The 18736-nt window shown below is 47.5% G+C and overlaps 1 protein-coding gene across 1 annotated transcript in view; it reads left to right on the top strand.

Annotated features, from left to right (window-relative positions):
• PDCL2 (phosducin like 2) overlaps positions 1 to 12980 on the top strand; it is a 34365-nt gene extending 21385 nt beyond the window's left edge. Inside the window, exons 5-6 of the mRNA XM_090034703.1 lie at positions 1471 to 1679; positions 12802 to 12980. Of these exons, the coding sequence (XP_089890829.1) occupies positions 1471 to 1679; positions 12802 to 12980 (388 nt within the window). The remainder of the gene's footprint in view (positions 1 to 1470; positions 1680 to 12801) is intronic.
• The last annotated feature ends 5756 nt before the right edge of the window (positions 12981 to 18736 follow it).

Here is an 18736-nt window from a genome sequence, read left to right as displayed (position 1 = left end):
GCTTGCAAGCACAGGCTCTGCCAGCAGCTCACCCTCTGGCCATGGGAGATGCGGGCAGGCTCTGGGAGGAAAAAAGAAATAGATCAGGCCCCCTACTGCTTTTTTTTTGGCGGAGCCTGCCTGCATGTTGGGGGTCCAGTCCCTCCTTCTGCAGCAACAGTGCCCTTTGGGGCCACCAGAGCAGGGTGTTAGTGGGTTGGTGCTGCCTGGGGGGGCGTCACCACCGTGAAGGGAAGGACCAGACCCCCTGCAGCTTGGGGCCTGCCACAGCTCATCCCCCAGCTGTGGAAGAGGTAGGCAGGCTCCAGGGGGAAAAAAGGATTGGGCCCCACGCTTTTTTTTTTTTTTTTCCTGGTGGAGCCTGCCCACAGCCAGTGGGGTGAGCTGCTGGTGGGCCATCACTGTTCTGTAATAGATGGAAGTCCCTAAATTAAAACAGTGGGTTTTTAATCGACACAAAAACCCACTGTTTCAATTTAGGGAGAACTAAACCCCTATCATGTGTACAAATGGCCTTGGAGAACAAACCCTCCATCCCATCCCAACTATGCCTCCCAACTTCTATTCACACCTATGTATAAAAATCTATCCCACTACCCTGCACCCATATCTCAACTCATTCAAGTTAAAATACAGTAAATAACTTTTATCATTCTTTAAGTCAAAAACTAGTTTTTGTAAAGTATGATCTTAACCTGTTTTGATAGAACAGGAGCTTCTAAAGATCAAAAGGTTGATTGTTGAAGAATACTTCTCAACTGCTTTATGAATACATACAGTTACCCTATGTGTAACATGCTGCACATTCAAATTAGCGTGTGATGCAAATGAGTTACAAAGACATTCTGCATTTAACAAGTAACATTTTTGAGGTTGGAGTGCCATTTTTGCGGCTCGTTATTGGGTGATTGCTTGAATTATACAATTAACATGTTAATCGTAAATTTTAAAAAATGTTCATCTACCAGTGGCCTCTATAAGATTTAAGAAATAAATAGGGAAGGGAAAAAAACAAACTTGTAATATCTAATTTAGAAATATATAACTCTCACACACACACACACACACACACACACACACACACACACACACACACACACACACGTTATATAACTAGGCATTTACAATCTAGTACAAAAACTATTGAATTTATAAAATCATCTCTAAGATCTTAGCAGGTATGAGAAAACAAAACAGGCAGGGCACATGAAGTTTCTAAAGCAGTAGTGACCTATATGATAAATGTCATGGCATCCATATGTTTATTTTGACAGTTCCTTAGGCTAGAGTCTTCTCATAGGACAAGCCAAAGAAGAAATCTTTAGTGGAATCCTGTTAAAAACAAAATAGCGACATGCTGAGTAAATGTAAAAATGTACTATATTCTTGAGGGGTTAAAAAAATTGTAGTATGCATGTTACAAATTATTATGCCAGAACTTTGTCACCAAATGTATTTATTCTCTTTTAGCATACCCATGTGTGTACTGGTTAACCAACACCTCAACCTGCTAGCCAGAAAGTTTCCAGAAACCAAGTTTGTGAAAGCTATTGTGAACAGTTGTATACAAAACTACCATGACAGATGTCTACCCACAATATTTGTATACAAAAATGGTCAGATAAAAGGCAGACTTATTGGAGTTACTGAATGTGGAGGAACAAATCTTAAACTAGAAGGTAACAAAACTACCTTAGAATCGTTTATTTTATAGTAAAATACATGTAATTATTAAGCACTGATTCTCAAGATCACAGTGAAAGGGTGAGGTCTTTTTTAATAGTTTTACAGAAAACAGGAATAATAAAATGAGATTTAACTGTTAGACTCTACTGGGTTTCTATTTCTGCACAAAAACTGGTATGCTAGTAGCTTGGAGTACAAAATACTGAGACAAGGTTGAGTTGGCACCAGGATGACTCTTTTCTAAGGATCCTGTTACCTCAGTCAGTCAGTGCCCTAAGTCATTAGGGCACTTGTGGGAGATCCAGGTTTAGGTCCTTTGTCTGAATCAAGCAGAGCAGGGATTTGGACTGGATGTCCCACATTTAAGGTAACTTTCCTAACCACTGTTGTCTTTTGCTTTGTGGATTTTGGGGTGAGGAGGTTCTTTGTTGTTTTTAAATGGGTCTCTCTCTTTTTCTCAACATTTTTCATTAGAAAAAAAGAATTGGGTTTGTTTCACAGCAGAACAAAACAAATGTGGCTAGATGTGTAAGAGTATTTAAGGGCTGAGTGCCCCTATAGATACCTGTGGCAGGACACCTTTTGTGCCTGCCACTTTAAGGGCTTAGATCAAGCAGCAGAGCATCCTGCAGGTGGCTGCACTCCCCAATAAGGTGTTACATGGCCAGCAGGAGACTATCTGGTTGGAGAAGAGGGCTCAGCAGCTAGCAATAAGAGCAGGCCTGAGCAGGGGTGCCAGGAATTTGCTGCAAGCAGCTGTAGGGAGAACATTGCTGCTTACGGAACGCCTTGGAGGTACAGGGAAGGAGCTATGAGGAAGATGGAGGCTCTTTGTCCTGGGGAATAACTAAAAACTACATTTTGCTAGGGCAGGATGGTGTGGTGGGGCCACCTGTAGCAGAATTATCCCTAGGAAATGACATACCAGTTGCCTCCCTAGTGAAAAGCGAGTATGGGGTGCCTTATAGCCCCAGCCCCCAAAACCTGATGGGTAACCCAGCTGTAGGAACGGGCAGCGGGGGCCAGGCACTCCATACGGGGTGTAAAACCCCGGTAGCCCCAGTGAAGGGGTGGTAGAGTAGCCCTAGTGAGGGGGTGGTGGGAAGGCTATGCAGAATAAGGTACACATCAGCCTGAAGGACTGGGCTGAATGGGTGCAGTGTAAGGTGTGCATAGGCAGGCCTGAAGGGCTGCACAGGGACATGCAGAGTAGGCCGCAGGAGTGCCCTGAAGGACTGCACGCAGGCCAGCTCCAAAGAGTTTAGCGAGCAGTTGATGGTCCTAGTGAGAGGGCATAAGGCCCTAGTGAGAGGGCAGAAGATGGAGGCCCCAGTGAGGGGGCTTAGAAACCAAGGGTAGTTTCTGGGTACCTGAGTTATAGTGGGTAGTGTGGGCCTGTGGCCTACTATTGATTTGGGATGCCATCTGCGAGACATGGGACACAGTATAAGGGAGGTTGGAGCTGTGTATGATGCCCTTGGTAACAGGACATAAAATGGGCAGCCTCCCGCGTTATTACATTTTCTTTTATGCACCAAGTCATGGCAGGTGAGATAGGGCAGACTGCCCTAGACAGGTGTGCAGGCCAACATCGGGACCGGCCTTGTGACGCCCCCGTCACAATACCTAAGATAAAAATTTAGACCCTAAAAACCTGCCTCAGTGCTGGAGATCCCTGAAGTCTACAGGTATCTACATGGCTGTAAGTGAAGTTTTCTAGCCATGTAAAGGTCTGCCTCTGAGCATGTCTGCAAGTTCTTCTATTTTGACAGCGATGAGTAGATAGATGTCAAACTCACATGTAAGTTCTCAAGATCCATAAATCATTCCTCTGTGCATCTCTCCTGAAAGACACAATTGGATAACACATCTGCCACATTAACTTACACAGTAAACATAGCCACTCTCTTTTATCCAGAATCTCAGTTGTTAAGAGCACTAACCCACTAATACGGAACACTGAGGCTTAGTTCCATGCCCAGCTGGAAGGAATTTCTATCCTTGTCTCCTGCTAACTAGAAGACTGTACAAACCACCAAATTAAAGCATATTCTGAATTGGGATAGCTAACCTCTGGCTTGTGTGCCACAAGTGACCCTGGTAGCCTGTGTGTGACACACCCCAGGTTGTGGAGGGGGTAGGCAGCACAGTGGCATATGAAGTAGGGAGAAGAAAACAGAGCAGCATATCAGACAGTGAGCAAGTGAGCACAGGGCAGGGAGCAGAAAGCAAAACAGCAGATCCAGCAGGGGAAGAAAATCAAAGTGGCAATTGGAGGATGCTGTGCTAATTTGTAGTATGCCTGCCAAAAAAGTTGGGCCCCCACTGGTCTAGAACTCTGCTGCTGAAACTGTTCTGTTTTCATGGAGTAATTCTAATATAAGTCTGTCTGTCTGGCCATAATACTTTATTAGTGCTCTGATTGGCTAACGGAAACAGCCAATCAGAGTGTTCCAAGCATGGGGGAGCATCACCATGATCCAAAGCTGCACCAAGGACTGGATAGGGGATTTAGGAGCTGAGGCCAGCAGCACTGGCCTCAGGTCCCCTACCCCACTCCTTACAAGAGGCAGAACAGCATCAGCATGGGGCAGTACTTCATCCCAGCACCCTCCCCCCTGTCATTCATAGATTCATAGATGTAGGGTTGGAAGGGATCGTGTAGATCTTCTAGTCTGACCCCCTGCCCTGAGCAGGAGAGAAAACTGGGCCCAAATGACCCCGGCCAGGTAAATGTCAAGCCTCCTCTTAAAGACTCCCAGGGTAGGAGCCTCTCTTGGAAGTTGGTTCCAGATCCTAGCTGCCCTGACTGTGAAGTAGTGCCTTCTAATGTCTAGTCTAAGCCTACTCTCTAGCAACTTATGGCCATTATTCCTTGTTACTCTGGGAGGCGCTCGGGGGAACAAGGTCTCTCCCAAACCCCGCTGGTCCCATCCAGTAAGTTTATAGACAGCCACCAGGTCCCCCCTCAGCCTTCTCTTGAGAATGCTGAACAGGTTAAGGTCCTGTAGCCTCTCCTCATAAGGTCTGCCCTGCTGTCCCCGGAGCATGCGAGTGGCCCTCCTTTGGACCCTTCTCAATGCTGTCCACATCCTTCCTGAAGTGCAGCGCCCAGAACTGAATGCAGTACTCCAGCTGCAGCCTGACTAGTGTTACATAGAGGGGGAGGATCACCTTCTTGGTCTTGCTCATGATGCATCTGTGGATGCACGACAAGGTACAGTTAGCCCTACTGACCGTGTTCTCGCATTTTTGGCCCATGTTCATCTTGGAGTCAGTAATGACTCCAAGATCTCTTTCTGTCACCATGCTTTCAAGAAGGGAGTTCCCCAGCCTATAGGTATGCTGCTGGTTCCTACTGCCCAAGTGCAGCACCCTGCACTTGTCAGTATTGAATCCCATCCTATTTTCATTGGCCTGTCCCCTGTAACCTGTCCAGGTCCTGCTGTAATCTGTCCTTCCCTTCTAGTGTGCCCACCTCACCCCAAATTTTGGTGTCGTCTGTGAATTTAAACAGGCTGCTCTTCACCCCATTGTCCAAGTTGCTAATAAAGAAATTGAACAGTGCAGGCCCAAGGACCGAGCCCTGGGGGACTTCACTGCCCACTTCCCTCCAGGTCGAAAATGACCTGTCCACCACCACTCTCTGGGTGCGGTCCCTCAACTAATTAGCAATCCATCTGACTGTGTAGGCATCAATGCCACAGTCACCTAGCTTTTTAATGAGAATGGGGTGGGAGACAGTGCCAGAGGCCTTCCTGAAGTCCAGAAAGATTACATCCACCGTGACACCTGCGTGATTTTGTGACCTGATCATAAAAGGCAATAAGGTTGATCTGACAGGAGCTGCCCCTAATGAACCCATGCTGGTTGCCCTTGAGCATCATCTCCACTGCTGGCCAATCACAGATATGCTTCTTAATAATCTTCTCAAAGAGCTTCCCTAGGACTGAAGTAAAACTAACAGGCCTATAGTTGCCCAGGTCCTCCTGCTTCCCTTTTTTAAAGATGGGGACCACACTGGTCCTCTTTCAGTCATCCGGCACCTGGCCAGAGCACCACAAGTGCTCGTAAAGCCGTGCCAGGGGCCCCGCGATAACCCCTGCCAATTCCCTCAACACCCTGATGTGGAGAACATCTGGACCTGCTGATTTGAATATGGGAGCCCCTCCAGAAGTTCTCTAACCCGGTCCTCCCTGACCCTAAGCTTGGTGGATTTTCTCCGGGTCCGTCCTGAATCTTGGTAGAGGAGTCCCGGTCCCTGCAGAAGAAAACACAGGCAAAGAAATTCTTAAAGAGGTCTGCTTTCTCCTCTGGTGCAACCACCAGATTGCCAAGCATATCCTGCATGGGCCTCACGTTATACGAGCCTGCCTTCATTCTTTCTGTGTATTTAAAAAAAGGACTTTTTATTATCTTTGATCCTTGATGCTAGCCCTAGTTCTGTATCTGCCTTAGCTTTCCTAACAGGCCCCTTACAGACCCGAGCAGTGGAGGTATACTCTTCTTTGGTGATAGCCCCTCCATTCCACTGAGTGTACGCCTCCTTTTTGGCAATCAGACATTCACGAATGCCCTTGGTGAGCCAGGGGGGCTTTTGGGTACTCTTGCTCCCTTTGCTTCTTGTTGGGATTGTCACCCCTTGGGCTCTAAGTAATCATCTCCTTAAGGAACAACCACTCATCTTGGGCACCCAGTTCCACTACTCTCGAGGATCCTAGTGCCTCTCCCACAAATCGCCTCAACTCATAGTTCATAGTTTCATAGTTTGTAGGGTCGCAAGGGACCTGAGCAGATCATGGAGTCTGACCCCCTGCCATGGCAGGAAAGAGTACTGGGGTCAAACAACTCCAGCAAGGTGTTCATCCAGCCTCCTCTTAAAGACCTCCAGGTTAGGAGCCAGCACCACTTCTCTTGGAAGTTGGTTCCAGATCCAAGCCACCCTGACAGTGAAGTAGCACCTCCTGATATCTAGCCTAAATCTGCCCTCTGCCAGCTTGTGACCGTTATTCCTAGTCACTCCTGGTAGTGCTAGGGGGAACAGGGACTTCTCTTGTGAAGGCTGAACAAGCCTCTCCTTGTAGGGCCTGCCCTTCTCCCCCCATATCATGTGAGTGGCCCTCCTCTGGACCCTCTCCATGTTGTCCACATCCCTCTTAAAATGCGGCGCCCAGAAATGGATGCAGTACTCCAGCTGTGGCCTGACCAGTGCCAAATAGAGGGGGAGGATCACCTCCTTGGACCTGCTTGAGATGCATCTGTGGATGCATGACAAGGTGTGGTTGGCCTTCCTGACTGCATCCCCACACAGCCGGCCCATGTTCATCTTGGCATCAGTGATGACTCCAAGATCCTTTTCTGCCTCTGTACTGATGAGAAGGGAGTTCCCCAGCCTGTAGGTATGCTGCTGGTTGTTCCTCCCCAGGTGCAGCACTTTGCACTTGTCGGTGTTGAATCCCATCCTGTTCTCATCTGCCCACCTCTGTAACCTGTCTAGGTCCGATTGCAGCCTATTCCTCTCTTCTAGAGTACCCACATCCCCCCACATCTAAGTGTCATCAGCAAATTTGAACAGGGTGCTTTTTACCCCCTTGTCCAAGTCACTGATGAAGATGTTGAACAGTGCGGGCCCGAGGACCGAGCTCTGCGGAACCCCACTGCCCACATCCCTCCAGGTCAAAAATGACCTGTCCACTACCACTCTCTGAGTGCGGCCCTGCAGCCAGTTGGTGACCCATTTGACTGTGTGGGTGTCGACACCACAGTCCCCCAGTTTCTTAATGAGTACAGGGTGAGAGACAGTGTCGAAGGCCTTCCGAAAGTCCAGGAAGACTATGTCTACTGCTAGCCCTGCATCTAAGGATTTGGTGACCTGTTTGTAGAAGGCCATCAGGTTGGTCTGACAGGACCTGCCTGTAATGAACCCACGTTGGTTGCCCGTAAGCATAATCTCCCCTGCTGGCCCCTCGTGGACATGTGCCACCATAATTCTCTCTAAAAGCTTGCCCAGGATCAAGGTAAGACTAACTGGCTTATAGTTTCCTGGGTCCTCCTTCCTCCCCTTTTTGAAGATGGGAACCACATTGGCCCTCTTCCAGTCCTCTGGCACCACACCAGGGCACCACGAGTGCTTGTAAAGCCGTGCCAGGGGTCCTGCAATGACCTCAGCTAATTCCCTCAGTACTCTAGGGTGGTGATTGTCTGGACCAGCTGATTTTGAATACATCCAGTCCCTCCAGAAGTTCCCTAACTAGTTCTTCACTAACCCTTGGCCTAGGTGTGCCTCCCCTGAGGTCTAAGGGGGGCCCAGAAGAGGGGTGGCTGTTCTGGTCCTTGCTCAGGAAAATGGAGGCAAAGAAATTGTTAAATATGTTGGCTTTGTCGTCTGGTGTGATGACCAAATTTCCTAGCGTGTCATGCAGGGGCCCCACGTTACCCAGAACCTTCTTTTTGTCCCCTAAGTATTTAAAAAAGGACTTCTTGTTGTCCTTGATCTGGGAAGCTAGTCCCAGTTCCATCTCCACCTTGGCCTTCCTGACTGCCCCCCTGCATCCCTGCGCAACTGCAGTATAATCCTCCCTGGTGATGGCCTCTTCCTTCTATTGGGTGTACGCCTCCCTTTTAGCTAGGAGACATTCCCGGCTGCTTTTGGTGAGCCATGGGGGCTTTTGCACCTTCCTGCCCCCTTCGATCCGTGTTGGGATTACCTCCCTTTGGGCTTGGAGGATTGTCTCCTTAAGGAGCGACCACTCTTCTTGGACACCTGGCTCCCCTCCCCACCAGGACCTCAGTGCTTCCCCAACTATTCTCCTTAGCTCATTGAAGTCCCCCCTCCTGAAATCTAGGGCTGCTGCCTTGTTGCAGGCTTTTGCCATCTTGTGCTGGATGGTGAATTCCAGCAGGTGATGATTGCTGTCACCCACGTGGTCAAGCACCTGCAGCCTCCTCACCAGATTGTTGCCCATGGCCAGCACCAGGTTCAACAAGGGATCTCCCCTGGTGGGGCTGTGCACCTCCTAGGTTAGATGGAGGTCCTGCATTCTGGCTAGGAACCTATGTGAGCAGTCAGACCTGGCTGACTGATCTTCCCAGCAGATTTCTGGAAAGTTCAGGTCACCCATGATGACCATGTCCTTTGACCTAACTACCTCTGTGAGCTGACTTAAGAATTCCTGGTCTAGCTCTTCCCCTTGGTTGGGAGGTCTGTAGTAGAACCCCAACATTAAATCTCTTTCCCCTCGACTGCCTTGTATTCTAACCCAGAGCACTTCAGAGTGCCCCTCCTCTGATTCTTTGCTAATTGATGAGGATGTGTATTCCTCCTTAATGTAGAGCACTACACCCCCACCTTTCCTCCCTGTCCTATCTCTCCTGTACAGCCTATAGCCCTTGATATTCACCGCCCAGTCGTGCTTTGGGTCCCACCACATTTCAATGAGCCACAGTGAGGCATACTGGGTTGGTGTCAGCTAGCAGGAGGGTAAGTTCCTCCTGCTTGTTTCCCATACTAGGAGTGTTTGTGTAGAGGCATTTGAGGCCTCCTGTGGATGTGTGCACTGGCCCCCTACTTTCAGCATTACCCTGGCCCCTGTTACTTACCTGCATATATGTTCCGCTCGTCAGTCTAGGCTGGGCTGTACTTGTGGGTGTTGCTTGGTTTGGCAGTCCAAGGCTTCCTCCGCCCTCATCTGAAGTTGGCCCTTTTAAAATCTAAGGCTACTGCCTTGCTGCAGGCCCTTGACAGTGCGCTGGATGGTGAATTCCAGCAAGTGATGATCACTATTGCCCAGGTGGTGGAGTACCTGGAGTCCCTTCACCAGGTCATCACCTGTGGCCAGGACCAGATCCAGCAGGGCATTCCCCCTGGTAGGACTATGCACCTCCTGGGTTAAGTGGAGGTCCTGTATCTTGGCCAGGAACCTCTGTGAGCGGTCAGACCTGGCTGACTGCTCCTCCTAGCAGATGTCCGGGTAATTTAGGTCACCCATGACAACTACATCCCTTGCCTTAAGTACCTCTGCAAGCTGACCCAAGAATTTGTGGTCCAGCTCTTCCCCTTGGTTGGGAGGTCTGTAGGAGACCCCCACTGTTAAGTCCGTTTCCCCACAACCCCCCTGTATCCTGACCCAGAGCACTTCAGCTTGCCCGTCCTCTGACCCCATCCTGCTGGTTGAGGATGTGTATTGCTCTTTGATGTACAGTGCCACACCCCCGCCTTTCCTCCCTGTTCTATCCCGCCTGTATAGCCTGTAGCCCCTAATGTTGACCACCCAGTTGTGGGATGAATTCTACCAGGTTTCTGTGAGCCCTACTATGTCTGGGTTTGAATTAGCTATCTGGAGGGCAAGTTCCTCCTGCTTACTCCCTGTACTATGAGCATTGGTATAGAGGCATTTAAGGCCTTGAATTGGTGCGTATGCCACCCCCCCCGAGTCTCAGGACTATCTCCTGCTGCTTACCTGGGTACTCCTTGTGTATGTCACCTGTCTTGGTTGGGAGGTGTCCTCAAGTCCTCCTGTGTCCCCATGCCCTGGTGAAGCTAATTTAAAGTGCGCCACACGAGATCAGCAAATCTGGAAGAGAAGACACGTTTGCCTTTAGGAGAGAGGTGTAGCCCATCCCACCCAAGCAAGCCCCCTGCATGAAAGTATGGGTCATTATCCAGGAACCCGAGGCCTGCCTGGTGGCACCAACTCCATAACTGCCGATTGACCTCGCCAATGAAGGCCTCGAGTCCACACTTACTCACTGGGAGAATAGAGGAGAATACCACCTGTGTCCCTGTCTCCTTGAGCTTGGCCCCCAGGGCCTCAAAGTCCTTTATGATACAGTCTGGGTTGCCTCTGGCCATGTCATTTGTTCGCACGTGGATGAGAACCATGGGGTACTGGTCTGAGGGTAGAATGTAGGCCGGGATCCTCTCTGCGATGTCCTGAATCCGAGCCCCAGGCATGAATCAGACCTCTTGTACCATGGGGTCAGGTCGGCAGATGGTACCCTCCTCTCCCCTTAGGATGGAGTCCCCGATAACGAGGACCTGGCGTTTTCTTCTCCTGATGTTCTCTCTCTGCGTCGTCTGTGGCTTGCATGGAGTGGCATTGTCCCTGCTGGAGGCATCCCCTTCATCCTTCTTCTTCATGGCTGCCAGGCCTAGTACCAGTTCCTCAGTTGTACCTTGGGAGCCTCCACCACGCTAGCCCAAGCAGCCCTGGATCTGGTAGATACCTTCTGCCACCTGGGGAGACCGTACACTGGATGACTAGTCCTGCAGTGGACAGAAATATGAGTCAGTGTCATCCTCTGCAGCTCTGCTCCCTCGCAGCCTGCTCACCTCAGCCTGGAGCTCCCGTACCTGCTCCTCCAGAGCCCTAAGCCAGGCACAGGAGGGACAGGCAAGGGAACCACCAGGCCATGCCCCTCCCACTGGCTGCTGGGATCCCACTGAGTCTCCCCTACAGACAGGGGGGCAGGGGGCTGCCGACCCTACCAGGAGCTCTGTCTGGGTGGAGGCCTCAGAAGAGCCCACGGCAGGTGGCGCCACTGGGGTGGGGCCCCTAGCAGCTGCGCTTCACATCTGCACCATGTCTGCGGGGCTGAGTCTACTACTCCCGCTTGTTGGAGGTGCCCTTTCAGGCCGCAACCACACACCCACCTTACACAAATGCTGGTGCGCCCTTACAGAGTGCGCCTGTTTGCGTGTGCTGCCTGCGCGTGGCTAGGGGAGTGCAGCCCCCTATCGGCTGAACTAAGAGGGATTCGAATCTGCCTCAGCTGCATCAGCACCCTCTGCCCCACTTACTTTAGGGGAATCAGCTGCTGCTGCCCCTTCGCTGCCGCCGCTGCTGATTGCTACCTGCTGCCTCTATCGCCGAGGTAAGGGGTCACACGTGTGTGTGTGGGGCACACGTGTGCCTTGGTCTCTCCGCTCCTGACCCCCATTCTTGATGGGCAGTTGGCTAGTTATATATATATTGGGCTAGATGAAGGGTGGCCAACCTGCAGCACACATGTCATAAGTGGCATGGTCAGTTTGTGTGTTTGGCACATGGCAGGTAGGGTAGGAGATGGAGCAGAAAGCAGAGCAGCATATTGGTTAGAGGAAGTGATTTGGAGTGGCAGTTGGGGAGGATGTGGGCCTAATTTGTGGCACACCAGACAAAAAGTTTGGTCACCACTGGGCTAGAGTATGGGACAAAGCAAGGGTGAGCATAACTTTCTCTCTCCATTTCAGGTGAGTGTACTAACTACTAAGCTGTTGAGTCATGTTCACCCTTGCTCCTTCTCTGACCCAATATATATTTAATTGTTGCAAGGAAAGTGCGACAGCTCCATGGGTAGATTATAGACTATATTGCTAGAATACCATATATCCTAGTGGCTGGGGGCTGGGATATGGGCGTTCAGTAACTGGACCTAAATGGGTGTAGGTACCTCCCTGCAGCTAACACTGAGGTGCCAAAGTCTCAGAGAATGGTAGGTATGAAATGCCTGTCTTCAGTGATTCCTATTGGTTAATTTAGGTGGTTTCCTATTTAGCACACTTGATATTGAACTCTCTCCATGTATTTTGGGAATCTAGGTGCCTAACTATGTAGGCTGTGGATTCCACTAGTTGGCTAGTTCCTTAGGGGAATAGTGATTTTTTTCATGAACATGAAATTTTGTTTTCTGGCCATCTAGATATGCAGCTCCACTTCCACGGAGTTAAACTAGTGTCAAGTTGCTAGAAAACAAGAAGCAAGCTCATAAATCCTAGTGCATTCATAACTGTGTTTGTTTGAAAAGGATTTGTAGTATGAAAAAAAAAGTCTATCAAGAATAAGGCATTCAGAAGAAATTTAAGAAGAGATATAAGAAGAGATTTTAAAAGTCCCAAGAGATGACATTCTGTTCCCTTTCTGATCATCTAAGTGGCAGTTTTGGTCACCTACATGGTATTTTTCTTCTTTTTTCCCTCCTGATTTTTATTTTTTTTCTCCAAATGATTATATGGTGTGAAAATTTAATTAGCAAGTATTTAACACTTTTAACATTTATGTAGTCTATGTGCATATTTGTTCTAGGATGTCTTGTTGCACATCTTGGCTTGTTTTAAATAACCATTTTTGGTTGTAGAACTTGAATGGAAGTTAGCAGAATCTGGAGCAATTAAAACTGACTTAGAAGAAAACCCAAAGAAGGATATTATTAATATGATGATATCTTCTATTAGAAGCACCTCTGTTCATGAAGACACCAGTAGTACAGGAAGTAATACTGATGAGACCAAGTGTTTCTTAAGTAGAATGTTTTAATGTAAGGAGTCTGCACAGATGTTTTTGTGTTGGTCAAATAAATATTACTGATTTAATAAATCTGAAGCAATGCAGAGAGACTTGTTTTATTTTTACATTTGCTATTTAACATTTTAGAAGAAAATTAATACCGTATAGAAGACAGATTTTACCTTTGGATCTAGAGACATGCTTCCATTGAAGTCAAGAGCCCTCTTTCTTGATTTCATTCAACCCCTGCTCAAATGGAGAAGCGCCAGAAAGAGAGAACTGATTATGGCTGATTCAGAATTGCCCAGCCTCAGTGCAAGTTGGACAGGAGTAGTTCTGGTTCATACCACCGGTGTAAAGATTGGATGTAGTCACCTTCCCCAACCTTTTCACCCCAACAACTCATAGAGCAAGGGTGTGTAACAAGGAACCAAGCCCCTGTTACAAAGAATGGAGAGAAGAGGCTGGAAATTGGGCCTGACCCCTTGACCTTTTGGGTCAGCAAGGTCCAGGTGCAACGCAGTAGGCCTTATGACTGAAAGGTCCAGACAGATTAAAGCTTGCCCAGTAGAGGGAGAGAGGGCTGGATTGCCTTGCCTGAAGGAGAGAAGGCCTTGCTAGAGTCTGTAAGTAGCCCTGGAAAGGGAGAAAGTTTTGTTGCAGTTTTCCTTTTTAGTATTGTACATCACCCTGGGAAGGAAAACCTGAATGCCAGTTTCTTTTCGAAAAGAAATGAAGAGGAAGAAGCAACATACCGGCCACCCTGCTGGCAACAAGGGAAGAGAGGCAGGGGAGGAGGGATATGTAATGGGACAGTGGCATGTAGGCAGTGGATCACAGCTCTGCCCCAGGTCTGGACTATGCTGTTACCACTGCAAGATCCCGGCCTAGGCCTCAAAGCAGCTCCCTGCTCAGCTGTATGCCCTGCCAGCATTTCTGGGGCCAGTCTCCATGGAAACCTTGGCCCTGTGCTTTCATGGCCCCACAGCTGCTTGGGTCTCCATGGAAATCAGCTGCAATGACATGACAGGGGCTGCTGGGAAATGGAGTCTGGATCCACCATTTTGCTCACCCCTTGTATAGAGGTACTTCTTGTCTGTGTTTGTATATTTTTTTAATATTTTGTGGAGTAGAAGGTATATGATGTCTTTAAATGGAGATTGTAAAATTAAAAGCTCTGTTTCGAATAGATTCCTAGATCATAAGGGGCTGGAAGGGACCTCACAAGATCATCGGGTCCAGCCCCCCACAATTAGGCAGGAAGGACAACTAGGGTCAGGTGACCCCATCAAGGTGACCATCTAGGCTTCTCTTGAAGATTTAGGATACATTTAGAAGGACATGAAGTTACGAGAATTTTTTTTTAGCCAACTGACAACATATATGAAGAAGGGAGATAGAGGTGCATCTGTCCTCAGTCATGTCAGCGTTCATTATCACTAGCAGTCTTCCAAATTAATTTTATCACAATCCCATCACTAGCTGACCACAGATGAAAGGACTAGAAGAAACGTGTTACAAACACGTATTCACTAATGTTTTCAGACTCATCATTAAGAATGAGAGACAGACAAAGAAATGACCATTAATGTTGTCTAACATCCAGTTATATTCTAGGAGGCAGGATATATTCTAGAGGTAATTACTCTGTCTTCAGTTATTTGTATGAATGCAGTGGATTTTTGAAAGGACATTACTATAAATAGTTATAAATAAAAAGAACACAACTATTTTAAAGTTGCAGTTTTCCTTTTTAGTATTGTACATCAGCCTGGGTCTATTTAAACCAATAGTTTAAATCATGGATCAGATTCAAAGAAATATCAGTAGATATTTTCTAATTTTTGTAAGTTCTGCTATTTAAAATTAGAAAGAAGAAATAGGAATAGGTAAAGTGATAATTATAGGATTTCTGTAGCTGTGTGATAACTACTTCCTTTGCAAAAATAAGGGGTCTTGTTTCGCCTTTTCATTAGAGAAATACGAGCTAAATCAAGCCTACATTGATGTTAATTTTTTAATTTGGGGAAATAATTTATATAGTCTTAATATAAACAATTTTCAAAATAATTTCTCAACTTTGTTACCACTTCCTTTATTTACCAAAGACCTATATTCTTTTCCATGCTTCACTGTTTCTTTGATTTTTTTTTTAGATCAAAGATATAGAGGTATGTATGTATTAATATACATATATTTGCTGTCAGAGGTAAAGAGAAGGGTCTAGTCAGCTAAATGTGTCTCCTTTGCCCTCTTGACTTCAGGCAGGAGTATATCTTTTTTTCAGCATTTTTGTATAAAGGATATACCCCTGGGGTCAGAGTTAAAGAAAGATTTCGGTACCTGCAGATTGGTTGCCACAAAAACTAATTTTTAACTATCTGACTCCAAAGCCAAGAGTTAACAGCCAAACTCTGTAGCTTAGTTAGGTCACTAAGGGGGGAGGCCTTTGTTCTTGTCCTTTCATTTAGGATTATTTTTTAAATTTAATTTAAAACTGTAGGCAATCCACAGAGCATGGACCAGAATCCAGGACTTGTTCCTCTCAGCTGAGGGCCCTAAACACTATAGGCTACTGACTCAGGCTTCTTCTTGTTTACTGTTGTTCTGGCTCCACACATGTGGCTGCATAGTCTAGTTAAAACTGAAAAAGTGAAGTATGCCTTATGCAGCCTTGCCCATAGTCTGGTGGTTAGTGCCCTGTCATTCTCTGGCTGTAATTTTGAGTAAAGGTAACCCTGGCTGCTGTGTTTCGGGCTATGCTCAATCCTATCAGTGTGCGTTTGACAGGGTCAGTGCATACCAATGAAATTAAGACTCTTGGGGTTCTTAGGTGCCCCTATATCTAGTCTTCGGAACTTAGTAGGGCTCTTATGGGAATGGGATGTCTTGTTGCTCATACTAGGGCAGTTTTGGGACATGCCAGAGACTGTCATTCAGGGATCAAGGCACTGACTAGGGCTTGAGTAGGCAAGTGGAATATGAGAACAAATCTGGTCAGAAAGTCAGGAGGTTAATCCACGAGCTAAGTCCAGGGACAAGCTGAGTTAAGAAGCCAGGAGATCAGAGGGCAAAGTCCAGGGATGAGCCAAGTTGTAGGATCATGAGAAAGTAGGGATAGAAGTGTCCTCACAAGGACATCTGGTCCAGCCCTCTGTTCATGGCAGAATCATTCTTGACTAAATCATCCCAGCCCAATGTCTTCCAAGTTAGGAAGCTGGAAGATAAAACAAAAAGCAAAGCTAAGGAGCAAGCTGGAGGGAGCACCAAAGCACTCTTGGGTCAGGTTGCCCTGTTGCCCAGACACTTCTTGTTCCAAGTCAGGTTTACACGTGGGGGATGGAGGGTCAGCTGACCCTGGCCAGCCATTCTGGTTAATGGGGTAGTTGGAGGGTTAGGCCCTATTCAAGGCTTCACACTGGCTTTAACCCATCTGGGTGTCTAGTCCTGGAGCAAACAAAGGTAAACAGCTGAGCTATCAGGCCAAGGCCTCAGGTTTGAGGCTGTGGCCTGACAAAAACATGACTGTTGTTAGCTATGAGATTTAAGGTGACAAAGGTACTAAAAAAGTTTACTCTCCAGGGGTTTTTTGGACCTCAGTGTTGGGCTTAGATGCCTGAAGCTCACCTAACTCTTTCTTTGGACCCAGCTCCAGGCCAATATCAATTTTTGTATTTACATGTGCCTTTCATGCTGCTTTCTCTTCATCTTGAGCTACTATGTTTGCTGTGACTAGAGAAAGCTGGATAAAACAGCATACATGCAGGAAGCTGAGACAGATTTTTTTTAATTGAATTTACAAACTCTTGACCAAGGATTCCACACTACCATACAGGGGTGACTGGTGCCTCCTGAGTCTGGGGGGGTACAATTTGTGGGTGGGCCTGGGGACAGGCCCAGGGGTGGGCCAAAAGCCCCATATCCACTCCGATACTTCTGTGCCATGGCTTAGTGCCCCCCCCCCAAACACGCGGTCAGCCCATGCAGCAAAAAAACTGCCCCATCCTGAGCCGTGTTGAGTCAGGTGCCAGTCTCGGGGAGAGGGTGGGGGGCACATGCCCCCCCTACCAGTTGCCTGTGGTACAATACAAGAAGCAACTAGATAAACTCTGAAAGAAGCTACCTCTGGAAAAACAGGAGAAGATTAATGCTTCCTTCCATCTGCTGAGAGCTCAGGTTAGGCAAGATCCACAAACCTGACAACTGAGGGCACCTCACTGTCTCTGGCATTGGCACCATTGAGGAAGGGGGTTTTACTTACACTGACTCAATCCTATTTCCATATGCCATGGGTGCTACCAACAATTTGAAAGATAGCACAGATTTCCCAAAGAAACTAACTTTCATTGACAAGCTTCCAGCTCACACCCTGTTAGCTACCATGAATGTTACATTTCTGTACATCAACATCCTCCACAAGGGTGGATTACAAACCATAAAGAACTTTATCCCTGATGAAGGAACTGCTTCTGCTTTCCATTACTCTCTCCCATTTTTTTGTCCTCATGCACAACTATTTTAGATTTGGAGACTCCCTATATCCAGAAATGAATGGCATTGACAGGTGCACACACATGGCTCCTAATGTGCTAAAACATTTATGACAGACCTTGAAGTCCACATCCTACACAGCTGTTGTCTTATTCCCCTGGTATACCAAAAGTACATTGACATCTTTATTATATGAATGGCTGGGAAGGACTCTAGGGAAATTCCACCAAGACTTTAACAACTTCCACCCCTCCATCAAACTGACTCTGAAATATTGTCAGCAAAATTATTTTTTGGATACCCCTGTGAAAGTTGCAGTGGTCATGTCGCAGTGGCTCTGTTCTCACTGACTGGGATGCACATCTTAAAGAACTGGAGCAGGGATTTCTACAATTACAATACAATCCTAAACCCATAGCCACTCAAATCAACAAAGCCAGACTCAGACCCTGCTCTGACCTGTTAACAAGACCAACCCTGGAACAAGGACAACAGAATCCTTTTGGTTGTCACCTGTAAGCCCCAGCTTGAATATCTTGGACACATCATTGATCTCCAAACCCTCCTGGAAAATGACAAACCTGTCCTTGCTTACATGCAGTCCCCACCCCTCCCACCGTCCAATAGTGTCTCTCCAGCAACGGGCCCAAATGTTAGCTGTGCCCCCTTATTAACGTGGAACACATAATCGCTGACCAGAACAACAGGAGTGCTCAACCTTTGAGCCAAATGTGGCTGCAGAGCCATGGTATCTGGCCTGTGGGGCTCCCAAGGGATCCAGAAAATTGGTGGTGGGGGACCAGTGTCCACTAATACTACCACCCTTTCTCCTGCCAAATTCCCAAAACCCACACAGTAAGAGCCATGAAGCTAGGTCAAGCTTCATTTCCCTGCAGGGCTGTGTTAAGGCTGGCCTGTGCCCCTCCTGCCCTCCTCCCGGCATGGCCAGATAGTGCTTGCTGTGCCCACCAGATGAAGACTACCAGCCCAATCTGGCCTGTGGATGGACCAGGCACTGCTCATCCAGCCCATCAGGGAAAAAGATTAAGCACCACTGGATTATAGCACACAAAGTTAATTTACTTGCACCTTTACCAACGTCATATATGCCATCACCTACTTAGTTTCCCTCTACCATCTACATTGGACAGGTGAGGTGATCCCTACATGTAAGAATGAATGAACAACAATTTAACTTCAGTACCAAAAGACAGACAAACCTATGGCAGAATGCTTTAACCTCTGGCCACTCCATTGCTGACTTCAGGGTGGCTGTTCTTAGATAACAAAACTTG

The sequence above is a fragment of the Crocodylus siamensis genome, chromosome 2 (assembly GCF_052110815.1).
Source record: "Crocodylus siamensis isolate JL-2025a chromosome 2, ASM5211081v1, whole genome shotgun sequence".
Taxonomy (NCBI): domain Eukaryota; kingdom Metazoa; phylum Chordata; order Crocodylia; family Crocodylidae; genus Crocodylus; species Crocodylus siamensis.
This window is presented reverse-complemented; position numbering and strand designations above follow the sequence as displayed.